At 43.8% G+C, this 17284-nt stretch overlaps 1 protein-coding gene across 1 annotated transcript; it reads right to left on the minus strand.

Moving 5' to 3' along the window:
* Positions 1–564: 564 nt before the first annotated feature.
* On the minus strand, positions 565–13820 carry LOC111140991 (prostaglandin E receptor 4). Its single transcript, XM_022493290.1, has 3 exons — positions 13329–13820; positions 11943–12863; positions 565–2465 (listed from the first exon to the last, which is right to left on the minus strand). The coding sequence occupies exons 2-3, from the start codon at positions 12819–12821 to the stop codon at positions 1875–1877; spliced, it is 1470 nt and encodes a 489-aa protein (XP_022348998.1). The 5' UTR covers positions 12822–12863; positions 13329–13820; the 3' UTR covers positions 565–1874.
* Between the last annotated feature and the right edge of the window lie 3464 nt (positions 13821–17284).

The raw sequence follows: 17284 nt of genomic DNA on the forward strand, positions 1-17284 counted from the left end.
TGCCTTCGGGTCTGTGAAGATGTGAGTCCCGACATCATCCAAAAATATCTTTAAAAACTTGCAAATGGCAAGTCACAGCCTCACTTCTGGGGATTACTCCGAGTGTGTCCTTATACTGGTACCATGTGTCAGCTAGGGGCTTTTCAGAAATGTGCACACCCCAGACCTACAGATACTGTTCTCACAAGCTCTCCAGAGGACTCTGATGCATGATCAAGTTTGAGAAGCACTGATTCGGAGAATTTACAAGTCAGGAGGGTCACAAGCTTATGCTGATTTTTTGGTAATAAATATTTGGGTTCTCCACACAGAGTTCTCCATAAGTTAGGCCTAATACCGTCTCCCCTATACTCTCTTCCGCCCCTTTAAGATTTTAAGCCCACCTTACACCGAGATCTTGGTTTCTAAATATCATTCTCCATTAAGTGGATCCAAGGCTTTGTACCATTGTAACTTTTTTCTAAATTTGACATTACTTCAAAATAAAACAATTAAAAAATTCCAATTTAAAAGGATGTAGACGATGACCTGAAACAAACAAAAATCACACAAGTTTTCCAAAACTGAGGATATGGAACTCAGACTGAGTGTATTTATTTATTATCATTCCAAAATAATTTCAGTTGGTACAACTGCTTCTTAAAACCGTATCACTACCAGGCTCAGAATTTAATTACAACCAAGCAATTCACAAAAACACTTTAAGCAACAAAACATGCTTAGTATTTCCTTGAGAAAGGTCCTTCAAATGTGTACAGCATTGCTGGGTGTGACACAGAACCGCTAGAAGGTTACCCTTATGTGTCCCAGTTCTGCCTCCTCATGTTGTTAAACTCTTAAAGCTTCCGGGATACTTCCACATCTCAAAATAAAAGCTTTCATGGGGCAGTCTGCCTTCCTCTTAAATTTTAAAGGATACTCTAGATCGTTCCTTAGGAAAGGAAAACTATGAACACTTTAAGAGGGAAAACAAGTTGCTTAGACTCCTTTTATATTTTTACATTTCAATTATGGGTTCTTTATTCAGACCTTTTAAAATCTGTTATATTTTTAAAAGTATCAGTGGGGACAAAAGTAGAAAATATTTACCAGCAGGTTAGCTTCTTCCGAACTCACAGTTTTCTGGATAAATACATGTAGCATCACTGAAAATTTTTCACTATGTATTATACATAGCTTGGAAAGGACTTTAATATTCTGGACTATAACATTCATGTCTTAAAATAGTATCTTGCTTTATTCCTTTTATAATACTAAACTCTTTCTTTTAAAAATTTATATCTTATTTTATAGCTATGAATCTCAGTGTATTTTCTACACCTTGGCCTGAATTTGTTTATGAAAAAAATCTAACATCTGCAACTTCAGCTGGTTATACTGGGAAGGGGGGGGAGGTTACCATAATTTTATTATACCTTGTATTAACAATAAACCTTCTCACAGAGAAGAAAATAGTTTAAATACCTTAGATCATATTTACAACAATAAAATTCACATTTCATGCTTTAGTGAGACACTTAAATCACAAGATAGTCCTTATAGTTTATTGGAATAGAGCCCTTCAGTACCTGGCCTTCTGCTGTATGCCAGATACAAAGCTCTGGATGTTACGAAAATAGCAAAACTTACGCCATCCTCCTATCAAGTAGAAAAACTGAGGGTAGATCTTCCCAGCCATCAAGTGGTGACAGAAATCCTATGTCATAGTGAAGTGAAAAGCAATGTGCTTCCAACCACAGGTCCCCTATGAATCAACTTGATTGTCTGGAAAGTGTTAAAGAGCCCAGATGTTCTTTAATACACTTCCTTCATGTGTCTATTGCACAGGATTTTATATGCTTCCAGAAATAGTGCTGTATTTCTTTCCTTAGCTACTATATACATTTTTCTGATAAGTTCAGAGTTTCATTGGGAAACGGGACTTGCAGAGAGTTCCCCTTGGGGGCAGGCCCAGACCTGCTGCTCCCATTAACCTCATCCACCAGTAATACACTCTCTGAATCCTGTCCCTGGGAGGAGTCCGAGGTCTCTGATATTCGCAAAGTCCTCAGGGAGGTGGTGTCTGCCTGGGCCAGGCCCACGCCAGTTACACCCGGAAGCAGATTCCTGCCTCCAAGACCATTATCACTGAGGTCCGGCATGTATAGGAGGGTCTGAGATGTGCTGCTGATCTCCTTCAGCTCTCGGGAGAGGAAGGAGCGGGAGTGGCCAGACATGGCGGAAGATGTCCTTCTGCTGTCTGAGCAGTGCTGTCCCGAATGATCTCTGCGGGACCCACCAATGCGGCAGAAGAGGCACTTGATCTTCTCTATTGCTTTGCTGAGCACAGTCTTCCGCAGAAGGATGTAGATCCAGGGGTCCAGGATGGGGTTCACAGCAGCAATTCGGATGGCCTGCAAGTCTGGGTTTTTGCTGATTTCTCGCACCAAACGTGGCTGATACAACTGGTTGATGAACACCCGTACCTGCATAAATGAGATGCTCGTGTTTAGGTGTTGTCACTAATCAGCTGGGGAAATATTTGCATCAGGGTCTAACGTAGTAATATCAGCTAGCAGCCCTCCTTTCTATTAATAAGTACCAAGAAAGAGCAGCTTACATGGTAAGCCTCAGAAAAACGGGTAATTGTGCAATCGCATTTGTTTTGAGTTAGTGTGACTTCAATATTTCTGTAACTATCTTATGAATATCTTCCCTTGATCAAAGAAGGTATACAAAAATGCAATGTATTTACAGGCAACACATGCGTAAAGTGTCCTCGAGAAACATTTTATTAAGTTCCTTTCTGTGAGTGCTTTTAAGTTTTTGCAATTCAGATGAAGTATCTTTTTCCCTCCATAGCCATTGATTTCCCTTATTCCAGTTGCCTTTTAATTTTTTTTATTTTATTAATTTTTTTAAAAAATATTTTATTGATTTGCCAGAGAGCGAGCGGTCACAAGGAGGGGGAGTGGCAGGCAGAGGGAGAAGCAGACTCCCTGCTGAGCAGGGAATCCAATGCAGGACTCCACTCCAGAACCCTGGGATCATGACCTGAGCTGAAGCCAGATGCTTAACTGACTGAGCCACTTAGACACCCCTCCTGTTGCCTTTTTATATATGTAAATGAAACTGAGTTTGTAAGTTAACTAACCATCCAATCATCACAGAAAAGTCCAGAGATTCCTTTATTATAGAGTCTAGTAAGAATACACTGGAAACTTTTAGACCACTATCTGAATCTCATATCATCCAGAATGACCAGAGAATAGTTTCTATTTTCTCTTTAGAGTCTGTTCATACTAATCCTCTGTATTACCAACTCTTCCTTCAAACGCCTTTTCCAATTTTTTCCCTCCCACTGCATTTCTCACCTGGATGATTGCCTCAGCCACCCAAGTGGCTTTCCCACCTCCAATTCCTCTCCTCTCCAATCCATCCTCCAAACTGCCACCAGAAGATTCTGTCTAGAAAGCAGATCTAACTGTGCTGCTCAATTGCAAAACCTTCAGTGGCTCCCTGCTGCTTGTAAACTATAGTTTTGTTCAGCAACTGCAACTCCGCGCATCCTTCCTGGACTCCTGTCGGAATCAGTCCCTTCTGGGGTTCCTGGGTGGCTCAGTAGGTTAAGTGACTGCCTTCAGCTCAGGTCATGATCTCCCCCAGTCCTGGGATCAAGCCCCACATTAGGCAGCCTCTCCCTCTGCCTGCCGCTCCCCCTGCTTGTGCTCCCTCTCTCAATAAAGACAATCTTAAAAAACAAAACAAAACAAAACAAAGAATCCGTCCCTCCTTTGTGTCTGTATAGCATCTGAGGCAGTAAACAGCCTTCCAGACCAGTCAGGAAGACAACTGGTTCTACCACAATTTGAACTGTTTTACGGCAAAATGCACGTCTGCAGCCTGCCATAGGACGGGTAGGCACGAATGACGGGAGCATAAGGAGACCCTGGCAACCTGTTTGCTATTTTGGAGTCTTATTTTTGACAGTTCACAAGTTTACTATAATCACTTACTCATATATTCTTTCATGCATTTAATCATTTAAGAGTAGGCAGCTCTAGTGTGTTAGGCGTTGTGATAAGTCTGGCCACAAAAAGTTGTATTAAATACCACAAACTTCTTGAAGGCAGAGAATAATCTACAAGGCAGAAGACAGGAAGGAAAACCAGCTGTGACTGCAGGGTGATTAAATGAAACGGGAGAAGAACATAGGGGAGCATGACTAATCCACATGGCGGCAGGAGGGTGTCCGAGGAGGCTCCTGCCAGAGGAGGGACCTTGCCTGGGGTTTTTGATGGATGAGGGGGAGTTTGCTAAATTTAGAAGGAAGGATATAGCATTTCAAATAGAGGTAATTCCATGTGTAAAGTCATAGAAGAATGAAATAATATGCCAGCTTCTGGGAACATCAAATGATTTAATTCTGAAAAGAGCATGAATTTATGTAAACTTAAGGATGACTACATTTTATTCTTTAGAGGAAAAAGCACTTGCTGAATGTACACTCTTAAATTTACTCTTAGAGTTTTGTTGTCTAAATCGTCCTTCTAATTCCACTAGGATCTTTTATGTAAAAATCTCACTTCACATAAAGAGTGGTTTTAAGATAACTGACCTCTGTCTTTAGCAATTGTTTAATAATTATTACTTGCCTTTAGTAATTATTTTAACTTAGGGAGAAGGAAGAGGGTAGTCCCAGGCAAGGATGCATAAAAACCATAAAAAAGGAGAAAGAACTCATGAAAGCAGAGCTAGAGCCATTTAACTAGGGGCAAATACCTCTAATGAGAGTTAAGGACAGTGCTGCTTTACCATACCATATAATAATTAATGTTCATGGTGCATTAATCACCATGAATGAAAGAGAAGGGATATTTTAGAAAGATTTATAACAGTGTAGATAAAATAAGTTCAAAATGCTGAAGGAAACAAGTGACATTAATCTGTGAAACTCAACTCATGAGAAACTTGTCTAGATGAAGCTAGATCAGTGAGGTGTAATCATATGTCAATTTCTTCCTTAGCGGGAATTCAGAACTTGATCAGTTACAGGTGCATAGTCCTTTTCTAAGAAATTAGTTTTTCATTTGCAGTTATTTTATTGTTATTCTTTCTTTTTCTTTTCTTTTCTTTTTTTTTTTTTTTTGATTGCAAAACCTGACCTAAACTTATTTTGGCAGTAAAAGCTGAACTGAACTAGACCATTGGGGTATTTATACTTTGTTTTGCCATGAGATATTGTCCCAACTACATATTATACAGTACATTACTAAACTGGTTTTCTAAAAGACAAGAAATTCTGAATTCTAAAACACATCTGGCCCTAAATATTTTAGATAAGGGATTATGGTCCTGTAAATTTCATAGAATAAAATAAAATGGCCAAATGGCTCTCAATAGCATAAAATTAATACCTTGGTCTTTGGAAGATAGCTAAATAAAAAGTGAACTAGAATAAACAGAAGTATATGATGTCGTAATAGACTTTCGGAAACCTGCTTGCACAAGCAATACAAGTCAAAGCAGGACTGATTGTCTATCTTTATAAAAAACTAGAGAAACGAAGCATTTTGGTTTCTTCTTACCATAAACTTTATTGAGGCAATGAGCTGCGTTTGGGCACTGAGAGATGCCTTTTCTCAGATGAAGTGTTACCAAGACCTGAAGGTTCTGAGGAACTTATCAAGCCACTCAGTCGATGGCTGATTCTGGTCTGGGCCCCAAGGTCTCCCAGTGAATTCCATGTTGCTTTTTCTGTTCTACAGGCTGGCTGGCTTTCTGTTTAAGAATTATTTCCTGACAATGGAATCATTGGTACAAAAAGCATGAGGTTTATATATTACTCACATCACCTACTGTGTTCCTAAGGGTCAAAGAAATAATGGACTTAAATTTGTTAGTATCAGACCTTCCCAGTGCACAGCCTTTAGGAAAAAACCCCGAGACGGGTCTGTGAGAACTTGAGACTTGCAGCCTCTAGGTGGCGCTATTGCTCCACCTGGGAGTTTTTGCACTACAGGTTCTCTCTAAATAGTTTTCACAGCCATCTCTAAGACCCTTTTCCAGAATAGAATCTTGGTTAACTCTGAACTTTACATTTCTGAGATTTTTAACATTGAAATCTTTTGTTGCTGGTTGCCTCTCCCACCAGTACCTCAAAGGAAACAGGGTGAGTATGGCAGGGAGAAAAATTTTTGAAAGGTTGAAATGGATATAAAAGGAATGAAATTTGTAGCTATTTACAGGAATGTATTAGGATTTGGCATTTTATTTTAAAATTTCTACGATGTTTTAGAAAAGCCAGAGAGTTGTAAAAAATTAATAATTGGGATTTTATAATCCAAGGTGATGAGAAACATCACAGCAATCTGTGTCTCCCTTCATCCACAGCTGTATTTTATTTTGACTAGTGTCCGAGGGAACGAAGGAAGCCCTACTTTAGTTCCAAGGAGGGGGGGGGGTGCGGCGGTTGTGCAAGCTTACGATATAATATAAGCCACTGAGCCTGGTTATTTCATTTCATTTTAGGAAAGGAGAGCCCACAGGATAGCAATAAAGACCAGGATGAAAAGTAACATTTCAGGTTCAGATCAAAACATTCTCAAAAGGTGGTCAAATCATTTGAAAAAAAGAAAAAAAAAATCAAGACAAACCAGTTTTCCTTTGTAGCACGTTCTCATTGGAGATTGACTTGAGGTGGAGAAAAAGACAAACATGAACAAAAGCTCCATGTTCTCCACAATGTTTGAAAAAGTCTAGCCATCTCTGTCTCGCTTTAAAGGCTACTCTCCCCAAAGCAGGGGAAACTCCAGATTAAGATGGGAATATCCACAGCAGTAGTTCAAAGTTATGTGGGTAGGTGAAAGTGCTTTTCTGGAATTCCTGTCAAAATAAACAGTTTTCAGTGTTGGAAGAGTGTGCTCCTGATAAAACAGAACCTCTGCGTGGGGTGGGGGTAGAGACACCTTAAAACAGTTCACTGGATACAAACAACATGTATACGCTCTTGCAGTTTTAAAAGTGAATCTCTTTTTTAGGAGCCGCAGATTTGTGCATGTGCTTTATCTTTAATATTGGCAGACACTACGATATTCTGAAGCGCTTGAAGATGACCAGAAATTAGGACTCAGTAGCATTGGAACGTAACTTGGAGAAAACATGATAAACCCAAAACAAGGTGGGAGGACAGGAGAGCTGTAGGGAGGCTGTGTGTTGCAGAGGTACAGGCACACGCTGTGACTCAAACTAACCTCTGTTCAAATCCTGGCCCCGTTCCTTCTAATGAACATGCAGGTGATGGCAGGGCTTCGCACAATGCCTGGCACATAACGTACATGTCTGGTGTCCTTGCTTTCTTGGGAGCCCATGCATGTAAGTTTGGCTACTGTGGAATACAGGAATAATTTCAAAACCACAGTTTAGAAGTAACTTTGGGGTATAGTTAAAGGATTTGGTATCAAAAACATGTCCTTCCTATGTAAGAAAAACCTGTTAGCAGGGAATGTCTAATTGAAGAATGTTGAAATTTTGATGAGACTGATTTAGTCATTGACTGTCAAAGTACAAATGCTTTCTAACAAATGACAAGATCCTAGAGTGGGGTTTGTGTGTGCTATGTGTTCTGTTCCAAGAACATAAATGGAATTATCTGTGTGTGCTCAGTTATCTAACTGCCCTGTGAAGAAGCCAAAATTGACACAGCTGTTACTAGAAATTCTTACCACTTTTTTTTTTTAATGACAAAATATATTTAAGTAAAGGATAGTGGAAAGAATTCTTGCCTGTGTGGCAGTGTAAGGAAGCTCCGTTCCCCTTCCCTCTGGGTCACTAAGAAGCCATTTATTGTAGGCAAATTATTTAATTTCTACAGTCAGTCTCTACATTGAAAATACATTTCTGAAGTCACTTTTTTTGTTGTTGTTTGTTCGTTTTGTTTTTTTCTATTCAAGCTTTCAGTATTCTAATGGGAGATTACAAGAATCACTTTGTGTCTTGGGGGGGAAAATCTTAGCAGATATTCATAAAACTGAGCCTTGACAGGTCAGCAAAATGTGGTAAAAATCCAGGAGACTGGGACCCCCCTGCCCCCCACAGCTCCTCAGCAAGTTGCAGAAGGATAGAAATTCTTCAGTGCCCTTGAGAAAACTGAGGAGCAGAGTGCAAATACTGGCTAGCCTTGCTTTCTGCACTATTTGGACGAGATGCTGGATGTGGGAATCCCTTCTTTCCATGTGCTACTCTGCAGTGTCCAGGCTTCTACCACCAACTTGGTCTGCAATTCCAGGGTTATGACTAAAAGACTGCTTTCAGGAACGGCTGTGTTTTTAACTTAGCCAAATTTATTTGAAAAATAATCAAATGGTTCAGGTTCTGCTGTAAGAGTACTCGAATTCATGGTATTCCCCTTACCCCTTTAACTGTGATTCGTACTCATCCGAAATCCCATCAGCTGTCCTGGGACTCCGGTTTGCTTTGCTTTCAGTAAAGTCTATCTATTCCCACCCGTTTCCTCTGCTCTAATAAATCTTTCTTGATCGAATGCTGGTGAAGGCTTTATAGAGACAACGGGCGTATAGGAAACAACCAAATTAACACTCACAAGAAGCTATTTTCCTAAAGATCAATGTTTTCCTTGTCCAAAGCAGAAGACGAGTCAAACTGGCCATTCTACCCCTAAAAGAGATGAATCCTTGTTACTTAGAGTAAGAAGAAAGAAAATAAGAGAAGGAAGTAAGTGGTAAATACGGCCTCGGCCTGCCTGTGCAAGGGGGGATATGCTTTTCAAATCCTACGGCATTAACTGTTTAGTGCTGAGGCAAAATATCTGATTTTAATTGTTATCTCAACATTAGTGACTGCAAAATTGGGCACCAGAAGTTGATCTAGCTACAGTATTTAAAACTGGGACCTTAGGAGGCTGTTGTCTTATTTGCATATTTTGGAAGAAGTCAGTCCCTTTCATTTATCTTAAGTGTAGACTCTTTTTAATTTCTTCAGTTTTTTTTTTGTGTTTAAAAAAAAAACAGAGACTGGTTTTAAATGGAAGAATAGGCCAAATGAGAAGAACCACTTTCCCACCAAATCTTGTCATGTAACGTTCCTTGTTGAATGTACTTATAACACCTTCTCTGTTCATTTATTATGACTCATTTTAGAAAATTTCTCAAGTTTAGCACAGTTTCTTTTATCTACGATTAAGCTCCCAATCTTTCTCAAATTTACATTCCAAGCTCTGTTTACAAGACATGTGTTTTGGATAACAAATTAAAATTTACTTTTTCCTATGTAACTCAGTATCAGGTGCCCTCTAAGAGCCACTGTAATTTTTTTCCCCTTGTGTCCAAAAGACAAAATTTGGCTGCTTATTAAACCTCAAAAACTGTGTCAAGCTTTCTGAAACTCCAAGTAAGATCTGTTTGCTCTCTTAGCCTTTCCAAAGCATTTTAACTGTTTTTGAAGGGTTTGGTTTTCCTCAAATAGGATTAGCAACCAACTTGCTTTGATAAAGGTAAAAAGGGTGCTTCATTACTTTCCTTGGAACTGAAGATAGGTCCGATGGCTTTAAAAGTCAGAGTTCAGAAACTTTAAACTTCAATTGCGATCTGAATATGAGACACATGAAAATACAAGAAAGCTGTAAAAGTAAGCCAAGGAAGACTATAGTTATGGGTAAATTCCCCTTTTAACTCTTTCAGTAACAGGCGAACTGTGGGTGGGTGGGTGGTATAATGACTTCCATGCTTATCATTAATTTACAGCTAAACTGATTCTGAAATTAGACTTTGGTAGCCAGAACTAAAGGCTAAACCCTTAAGTTACTGTTCCTTGATTCCTTATTACTTAGAAAGGCATGTGAGTACTTCACTGTATGATCACTTCTTAGCTGAGCCAGTTTCAATTTACAGAGTAAAATTACATAGTATCTCCTGAACTACTGACTTTATATAATAGTGGGTAGTATGTGTTAGTTAAAATGTGGCTAATTTGCAGTCTACAAGTATAGCTCCTATAGTTTCTTGCCTCTAGCTTCTCAAATAACATCAAAGGCTTTGTGATAAATGGCCCCCATACCACAGGGGCAGGTCCACTTCAGCCCATAAAATGAATGAAGTTTTTTATTTTTCTTTGGATGTTTTAAGAAAACAATTCACCTGTTCCTGTGCAGTCATCAACAGCTTCATATGCTTACCTTCATATTTTAGAAGTATGTGCAACATGTTGCTAAACTAGCTCTGTTTCCTCAGTTAAAGTGGATAGTCTTCTGTATATAACAGCCCCTCACTTTGTCACTTATTGTACTGTAAAACATAAGGCAGCAGCCAGAGAAAGGAGCCCTAGCGGGAGCAGGGTTGTTTCTTCCAAAATCTCACTGTATTCTCAGTTGCCATTACAGACAGTAAAATATATTTATGTGGCTCAAGTGTGACTTAACTTGGTAAATTATACTGAGCCCTGGAATGGTTTAAAAGCCCTTCTGGCCAATCATATATATTTCTGTTTTTTACAAATTGTCAAGAAGCTACTGTGTGCTGGCTCTCAGCCACATCTAAGTTCCTTTTGTTTGCACTCACTTTTATCAGAGATATAATATTTTTATATGAAAGATCCCTGGACTGTATTAAGAGAAAGAAAGGAAGAATAGCTCATTAAATTTATTTTCTCTTGTTCCCAATCAGCAGAAGAAAGAAAAGTCCTCTCTTTTTGAGTTGGTAGTTTAGAATTTTTAGACATGGAGTGTTTTGAGAGATGGAAAACCCAGAACTTGTTGCTTTCAAGAGAAACTCTAGGAAGGTGTTATGCACATGAGCCTATCAGTTTCTGGTGCATTCTGGTTTAATGACAGGCTGAGAAGAGAACTTAGGTGCATTTTCAACCTTTCTGTTAATAACATTTTGAAAGCTAACCCAAAGGCAATTTTAAAGAAGGCGGTGTCCCAAAAGTGAAGTGTGCCAAAACTCAAATGCACACACTGTACGAAGGCCAAACTTAGAAATGTTCTAGGAGTGAGACATGATGTAATATTATGTGAACAGGGTTTGGAGTCAGGTGGGTCTGAGGTTCATCACAAGCTGCAAGGTTTTGGCTTGGCAATAATTAGATCACCACCTCTAAAGCTTCCTTTCTTTAGGATGGCACTGTACCTCTCACAGTTACTGAGAAGGCAAATTCAATAACCCCTGTACATCAGCCTGCCCTTCACAGGCTTGAGAATCCTGGCTTTCCTGGTCCCAAGAAAGAATGAAGGAACCTGACTCTGGGACATGCCCTAGTAGGAACTGGGACCCACACGTGCAATGCACTGCATGGTAAAGGCAGGAAGTCCAGCCTGACGGTAGTTCTGCTAGATTATTTTAAGCAAGTCACGCCCTGTATCATGTGAGGGCGTCAGACTAGACCAAAACACATCCAGTCTCTCTAGCTCTAAACTTCTACATAATCTATCAAAACAAACAAACAAACAAACCAAAAGAAAAAACTTAATGCATAAATCAAAGCACCAAAACCCCACTGCCCTAAGGAATGGTGTATAACAAAGAGATCACCACCCCCGAGGTTTCGGGCTTCTACGGTTCACGGTGGAGGACCTAAGTCACACTACAGAGGTTTCCCCTCCACATCTGACAGTGTCAGGTGTTCCCGGAAGGCTCAAGGCCAATGTCAGGCAGCGAAGGGTAGGGGCTGTCCCGGGAGAGAGAGGAAACCAGGCTTTCGGAGAAAGAAACGGGGGGGCCTAGGAGAGAAGCACCTGCTACATCTCACTGGGGATGCGGTCGAAGAGGAGGTTGGGCCTGCGCTGTGAGAAGTCCAGCGTCGAACCTCCAGACCCGACCTGGAGGGCAAATTCACTGTCAAGGCACAAAGAGGGAAAAGAGGAAGCGGCAGAGGAGGGAAGCGGCAGACAGGGGAGGAAGGTGGATGCGGGGCAAGGACCTCTGAGGGCCCCATTCCCAGCCACTCACCACGAGCGGGATGGAGCAGATGAGCACCACCAAGGAGGTGGCGATGAGTAAGATGACCATCTGGATCTCCGCGCCCGCTATGCCGCGGAAACTCCGGCGGCGGCGAAAGTCGCCGAGGCGCGGCAGGGCGGGGGAGGCGGCGGCCGCGCTGCTCCGGCAGGGGGCCCAGGGCACCGCAAGCGGGCCCGCCGCGTGGTGCTGCTCGGTGCCCAGCGACGTGCGGCGCATGAACTGGCGGTGCATGCGGAGCAGCGCACCGCACACCAGCACGTTGCAGAGCACGGTGGCGAGGATGAGGAAGGAGCTGAAGCCGGCGTACATGTAGGAGAAGGCGGCGTGCGCCGTCACGTTGGTGGTCCAGTCAATGAAGCACCAGGTGTCTGGGTACTGCAGCCGCGAGCTGCCCAGGCCCATGTTGGGCAGCGCGCAGAAGAGCACGTTGGACGCATAGACCGCGACGAGCGTGAGGCCGGCCAGCCGCTTGTCCACGTAGTGGCTGTAGAAGTAGGCGTGGTTGATGGCCAGGTAGCGCTCGATACTCATGGCACAGATGATGCTGAGGCCGGACAGGCTGAAGAAGAGCAGGATGAAGGTGCTGTACTCGCAGAGCGCTTCGCCTCCGGGCCACTGGCCCTTCATGTACGTGGCGATGGTCACCGGACTCACCAGCAACGTGCCCAGCAGGTCGGTGACGGCCAGCCCGCATACCAGCGTATAGAAGGTCGTCTCCTTCTGCTCCTTGCGCGACTTGCACAGCACCACGATCGCCACCAGGTTGCCCACCACCCCGAAGATGAACATCACCGCCGGGATGGTCACTGGGCTGTTCGGACGGTCGGGGGTAGAGGAGGCGGACGCATTGACCCCAGGCGTGGACATGGTGTGGCCCTCGGTACTCCGACTTGGAGTTCGAGGCTGGGTCTGGGGATGGTAGGAGAGACAAAGGCGCGGTGAGCAGAAATTACCCCTTGCCGGGTGTCAGACCAGGGCCCAAGAAACACTATGCTGATGAGACAGGACGAAAGACTGGACCCTGCACGGTGGACTGTAGCCACTTACCAACTTCGGCCACCGAAATCTCCAGGCTCCGGATACGTCCTGCCAGAAGCACCACTCTACTGCCATTAATATTTGTCGGTTGATACTGCCAATCTCTCCTCCTCCCCCAGCCCAACTCTCTCCACCGCCAAGATGAACAAGACCTATCTCTAGGGATAAGTGAGTGGTTCGCGCTTATTCCCGACAGATTCTGAGTCAATAAAATCCTCACTGAAAACAAGTTACGGAAGGCAATTTGGAAAGCGCACTAGCTCCTCCCGGGCCCCGCTGGAGGAGCGCCCGCCCACCGCTCCCGGCCTAGTGCCCCCAAACCCTAGTCCGTCTCACCTGTGGTAGCCGCGGCGGTGGCAGCGGCGTAGGACCCCAGGGTCAAGGCTCAGATATCCACCACACGCCTCTAACCTGCCCTCAGTCTCGCCTGCTCAGTGTGGAGCTTGCCAAGCCTTTGTCTTTGAGAAGAGCCTGGTCTCGGTGGCTGCCAATTTTCCGGAACTGGGGTCAGAATGGCAAGCTTTCAAAAACTTGGGAGAACCAGAAGGGTCGCGGGATGGGTCAACGCAATCTGATCTTGGATTTCTTTCTTTCTTTCTTCTTTCTTCCGTACCTTCAAAGACGGGACCAAACTTCGAGGAGCCCGCCGGTCGGGTCCCCGGGCTGACAGCGCGCAGGTGTGGGGCCGCGCGCGCAGGTGGCACGGAGCCTCGGTCCCGGATTTGGACCACCCTCCTCCTCAGCCCTGGGCAGCACGGGCGGCTATCGGGGCTGGCGGCTGCCACTGAGGCTGCTTCCGACGCCCCGGAGGTGGCTTGACGTCCACTTGGCCTGAGGCTCTGACCTGGGATCTTTCATCTTCTTCCTCTTGGCTGCCGGGTTTCGAGCTCCGCTCTCGCCCTTCCAGCCTCTGTACAAACTTTTCTTCTGCTCCAAGTTTCCCTGGCGGAGGCGGGGACACACAGAGCGCGGCCCGGGCGCCCATTGGCCGGCCGGGGGGGGCGGGGCGTGTTCTCCGTCGCCTGCGCGGCGAGGCAGCGCGCGGGGCTGGGAGGCGGGGCTCCGAGCCGCGCGCAAGGGCCGGCTCCCCGCGGCTTGCTCCGCCTCCTCCGGGCCGGGGTCGCGAAGACAGGGGCGCGCGTCTCAGGCTAGTGTGCAGAGTGCCGCCGGGGGGCGGGGGCCCTGGGAATCCCTGGTGCTCTCCCGGAACCCTCTGAGCTACTCAAGACTCGGCTCCCAGAGGGGGCTAACTCTGAAACCAGCATCTCTTCTCCCCCACTGCCTCCCTCTCCGAGTCAGCTATTTCTCGCACCTCTGCACGTGGACCTCCACACCTGGGTGCTGGGAAGGGAGGTCGACTGCTTTAGAACTCCACCTTAGAGCGGCCCAGCTGTGTGCGCGCGCGCGCGCGGCTCCGGGGAAGGTAGGGTGGAGAGGAGCGGTGCGTGCGCGCGCGTGGCCCGGGGTTCTAAGTCGGGAAAGAGCGCGCACGGGACCGGGAGCGTGGATGGGCGGTCGCGTACCAGGCTTGGGCGGGGGAAACAACGGAGAATCTCTCCTCCAAAAGTAATTACAGTCGGTCCAGGAAAATAGTTGGTTGGCAGTGCCCAGGCTGTGCGCATCGCTCCGTCGGGCATCCCGGGGTTTAAAAAAAAAAAGCGCAAGAGAGACGGGACCGCCGCCTCTCCCGAAACTGGTGGCGGAGTCCTGCGGCTGTGGAGACAGGTGACCCGCAGGTACCACGTGGGACAGTTAGGGTGGGAGGCCGGTGTAACCGCGGAGATCTTTCTCCTCCTCCCGGGAACTACTCCTCCCAGTAAGAACCGCCGTCTGAGCTTCGAACCTTGGCCCTGTTGTATTCACGTTGGGTACTTTCACCACGAAGCCTTTGAACCGCAGGCAGATGGGTGCGATGGGGATTTGAAAGTTTTTCCAGGGAAGGAATTTAACAGTCATTGTCTCCATGATTAACTCTTGGAACCGCCCAATAGCTCTACCTTTTTTCTTTAAATAACAGTTTTACTTACTTGGTGGTGGGAACAGTGTTTTTGTAACAAACTCATTATCCACTTCTTTGTACTCTGGTTCCTAAAATCAAGACTGAAAACAGAAAAGAAACGATTGCAAAACTCCATGGTGTAATTATAACTGCTTCTCCGTTTTTTGTTTTTTTTTTTTTTTTGAACAAAATTAAGAGATTCTGTGGGCCTTTTAAATTCCTAGAAAAATCTGTTTCTAAATGCCGGATACATGCATTTTAACATACTGCATTTCCTCATAGATTAAGCAAATAACTCGATTCTTTTATGTGATAAGCAGGTATTCATTCCTTAAATGTTGTTTCATAAATAAACAGACCCTCTAAGAATTGACCTGGTTCTCCTTTCACTGTCAAATGGCACAGTAAAAAAAAAAAAAAAAAAAAAGAGCAATGGGAGAACCAGAAAGGGCATTCCAGACTTCACCTCATTACAGGACATGAAATACCTGGACTTACTCTTAAAGATACCACATGGATATATTAATATAACATTGTTCTATTGTTTATGCTATTTCCTCATGAATATTGGGGATTTGGAAGGAATCTATAAAAATAATTGCTGGCAGTTGGTCAGTTGCTCAGTCTTCTCTCAATCACCATAATAACCATTTCTGTTTGTCTATGTTTTCTGTGAGCAGTAAACTCTAAGGATGTGTCAGCCCTGAAAACAAGGTAACACTAGAAAAAGGAACCCGCACATTCTACCCCCATTCTTCCCTAATCTGTTGCATCACTATCACCCTGTCAGGTGGCTATCGGTAAATATAGGAAAGAGAGGTGGGAAGTTCTACTTATACTCATGCTAATAAAAATATTTTTTCCATTTTTCTTTCCATTTGAAGTTCCTCAAGTGGAAAACAGGATTGGTACTTGTTAATTTTTTAAAAATCTTATTTATTTATTTATTTATTTATTTATTTACGTATTTACTTGTCAGAGGGAGAGAGAGAGAGAGAGAGAGCACAAGCAGGGGAGCAGCTGGCAGAAGGAGAGGCACACTCCCTGCTGAGCAAGGAGCTAGATGCAGGACTCCATCCCAGGACTGTGGGATCGTGACCTGAGCTGAAGGCAGGTGTTTAACCGACTGAACCACCCAGGCATCCTGACACTCGTTAAATTTTTAAGGTTAAAGAGTATATTAAATGTAATAATAGAGGCACACTGCTGAAATGATTAGTGAGGTTACAAGTTTTAACATGTCATTGATAAGCTGGGCTTGTTATCAATGGAACCATCTTTTTCATACTGTTCTTTTAAATTTTCTTTCCACAGTAGTTCTAGGAAGATGGAAATAAATGAGAAACCAGGATACCAGATGAAAAAAAATTAATGAAGTTTACCTGTATCCTCTTTTGCTGTGTGATTCTTAAAGCTTAAGTTTAGCCTTCAGAAGTTGAATTTGAAGGTTAGGGAAACAACTATTTTATTTTCTTAATTTGGAAAACTGGAACACAGTGGTTCAGTTGCCCTCACATTCTTCCAGGAATCTATACTGCAAAAGGAAATGAAGAATTTTCATGACATTTAGACCATTTTTGTTCTAAAAATTATTTTCTATTCTCCCTTGCAGTTTTTACCTCAATCCTTATTTCTCTGCACTGGAAGACCCGGGTTCAATTCTTGAGAATTGTTTTAAATCCTTTTTGGAAGTTTAAACTAGTGTAAGAGCTGCCTAAGTGATCAGTCTGTTTTAGCTAAATATTTGCCTACTCTTTTGAGTAAACATCCCAAGGTGGGAACCTGTTTAAAAGCTAAGGCTGGGGGCGCCTGGGTGGCTCAGTGGGTTAAGGCCTCTGTCTTCTGCTTGGGTCATGGTCCCAGGGTCCTGGGATGGAGCCCCACATCGGGCTCTCCACTCAGTGGGGAGCCTGCTTCCTTCTCTCTCTCTGCCTGACTCTCTGCTTATTTGTGATCTCTGTCTGTCAAATGAATAAATAAATCTTAAAAAAAAAAAGTCTAAGGCTGCTTGGAGGCTACCAACCACATTTCCTTTGACTAATGTGAATCCTCCTGGAAACAAAGGGGTGGGTAAGGAAGAAGTAATTCCTGCGAAGAATCCCATTCCTGGAATGGGTAATTCCTGGTAATTCCAGCAGGATTAATCAGATCTGGCCTGGATCCCTTCCTAAACCTAATCTGGCCAGATCTTAAAGCACTAACATTCATGTAGCAAATCTGTGCAAATTGTGTTTGCTGTCCGTCTTCCCTGACAGGCCATGTGGATACTAAAAACAGTGAAAAAGGCATCTGT

Source organism: Enhydra lutris, unplaced genomic scaffold, assembly GCF_002288905.1.
Source record: "Enhydra lutris kenyoni isolate GAN:26980312 unplaced genomic scaffold, ASM228890v2 scaffoldscaffold5, whole genome shotgun sequence".
In the NCBI taxonomy this organism is placed as follows: domain Eukaryota; kingdom Metazoa; phylum Chordata; class Mammalia; order Carnivora; family Mustelidae; genus Enhydra; species Enhydra lutris.

Excerpts from the sequence above, each read along its gene's own strand:
- LOC111140991 (XM_022493290.1), bottom strand. The coding sequence starts at position 12,821 with ATGTCCACGCCTGGGGTCAATGCGTCCGCCTCCTCTACCCCCGACCGT. Across the intron at positions 2,466-11,942 it reads TCTGCTCCATCCCGCTCGTG|GTACGGGTGTTCATCAACCA; the intron begins GTGAGTGGCTGG and ends TCATTTATGCAG.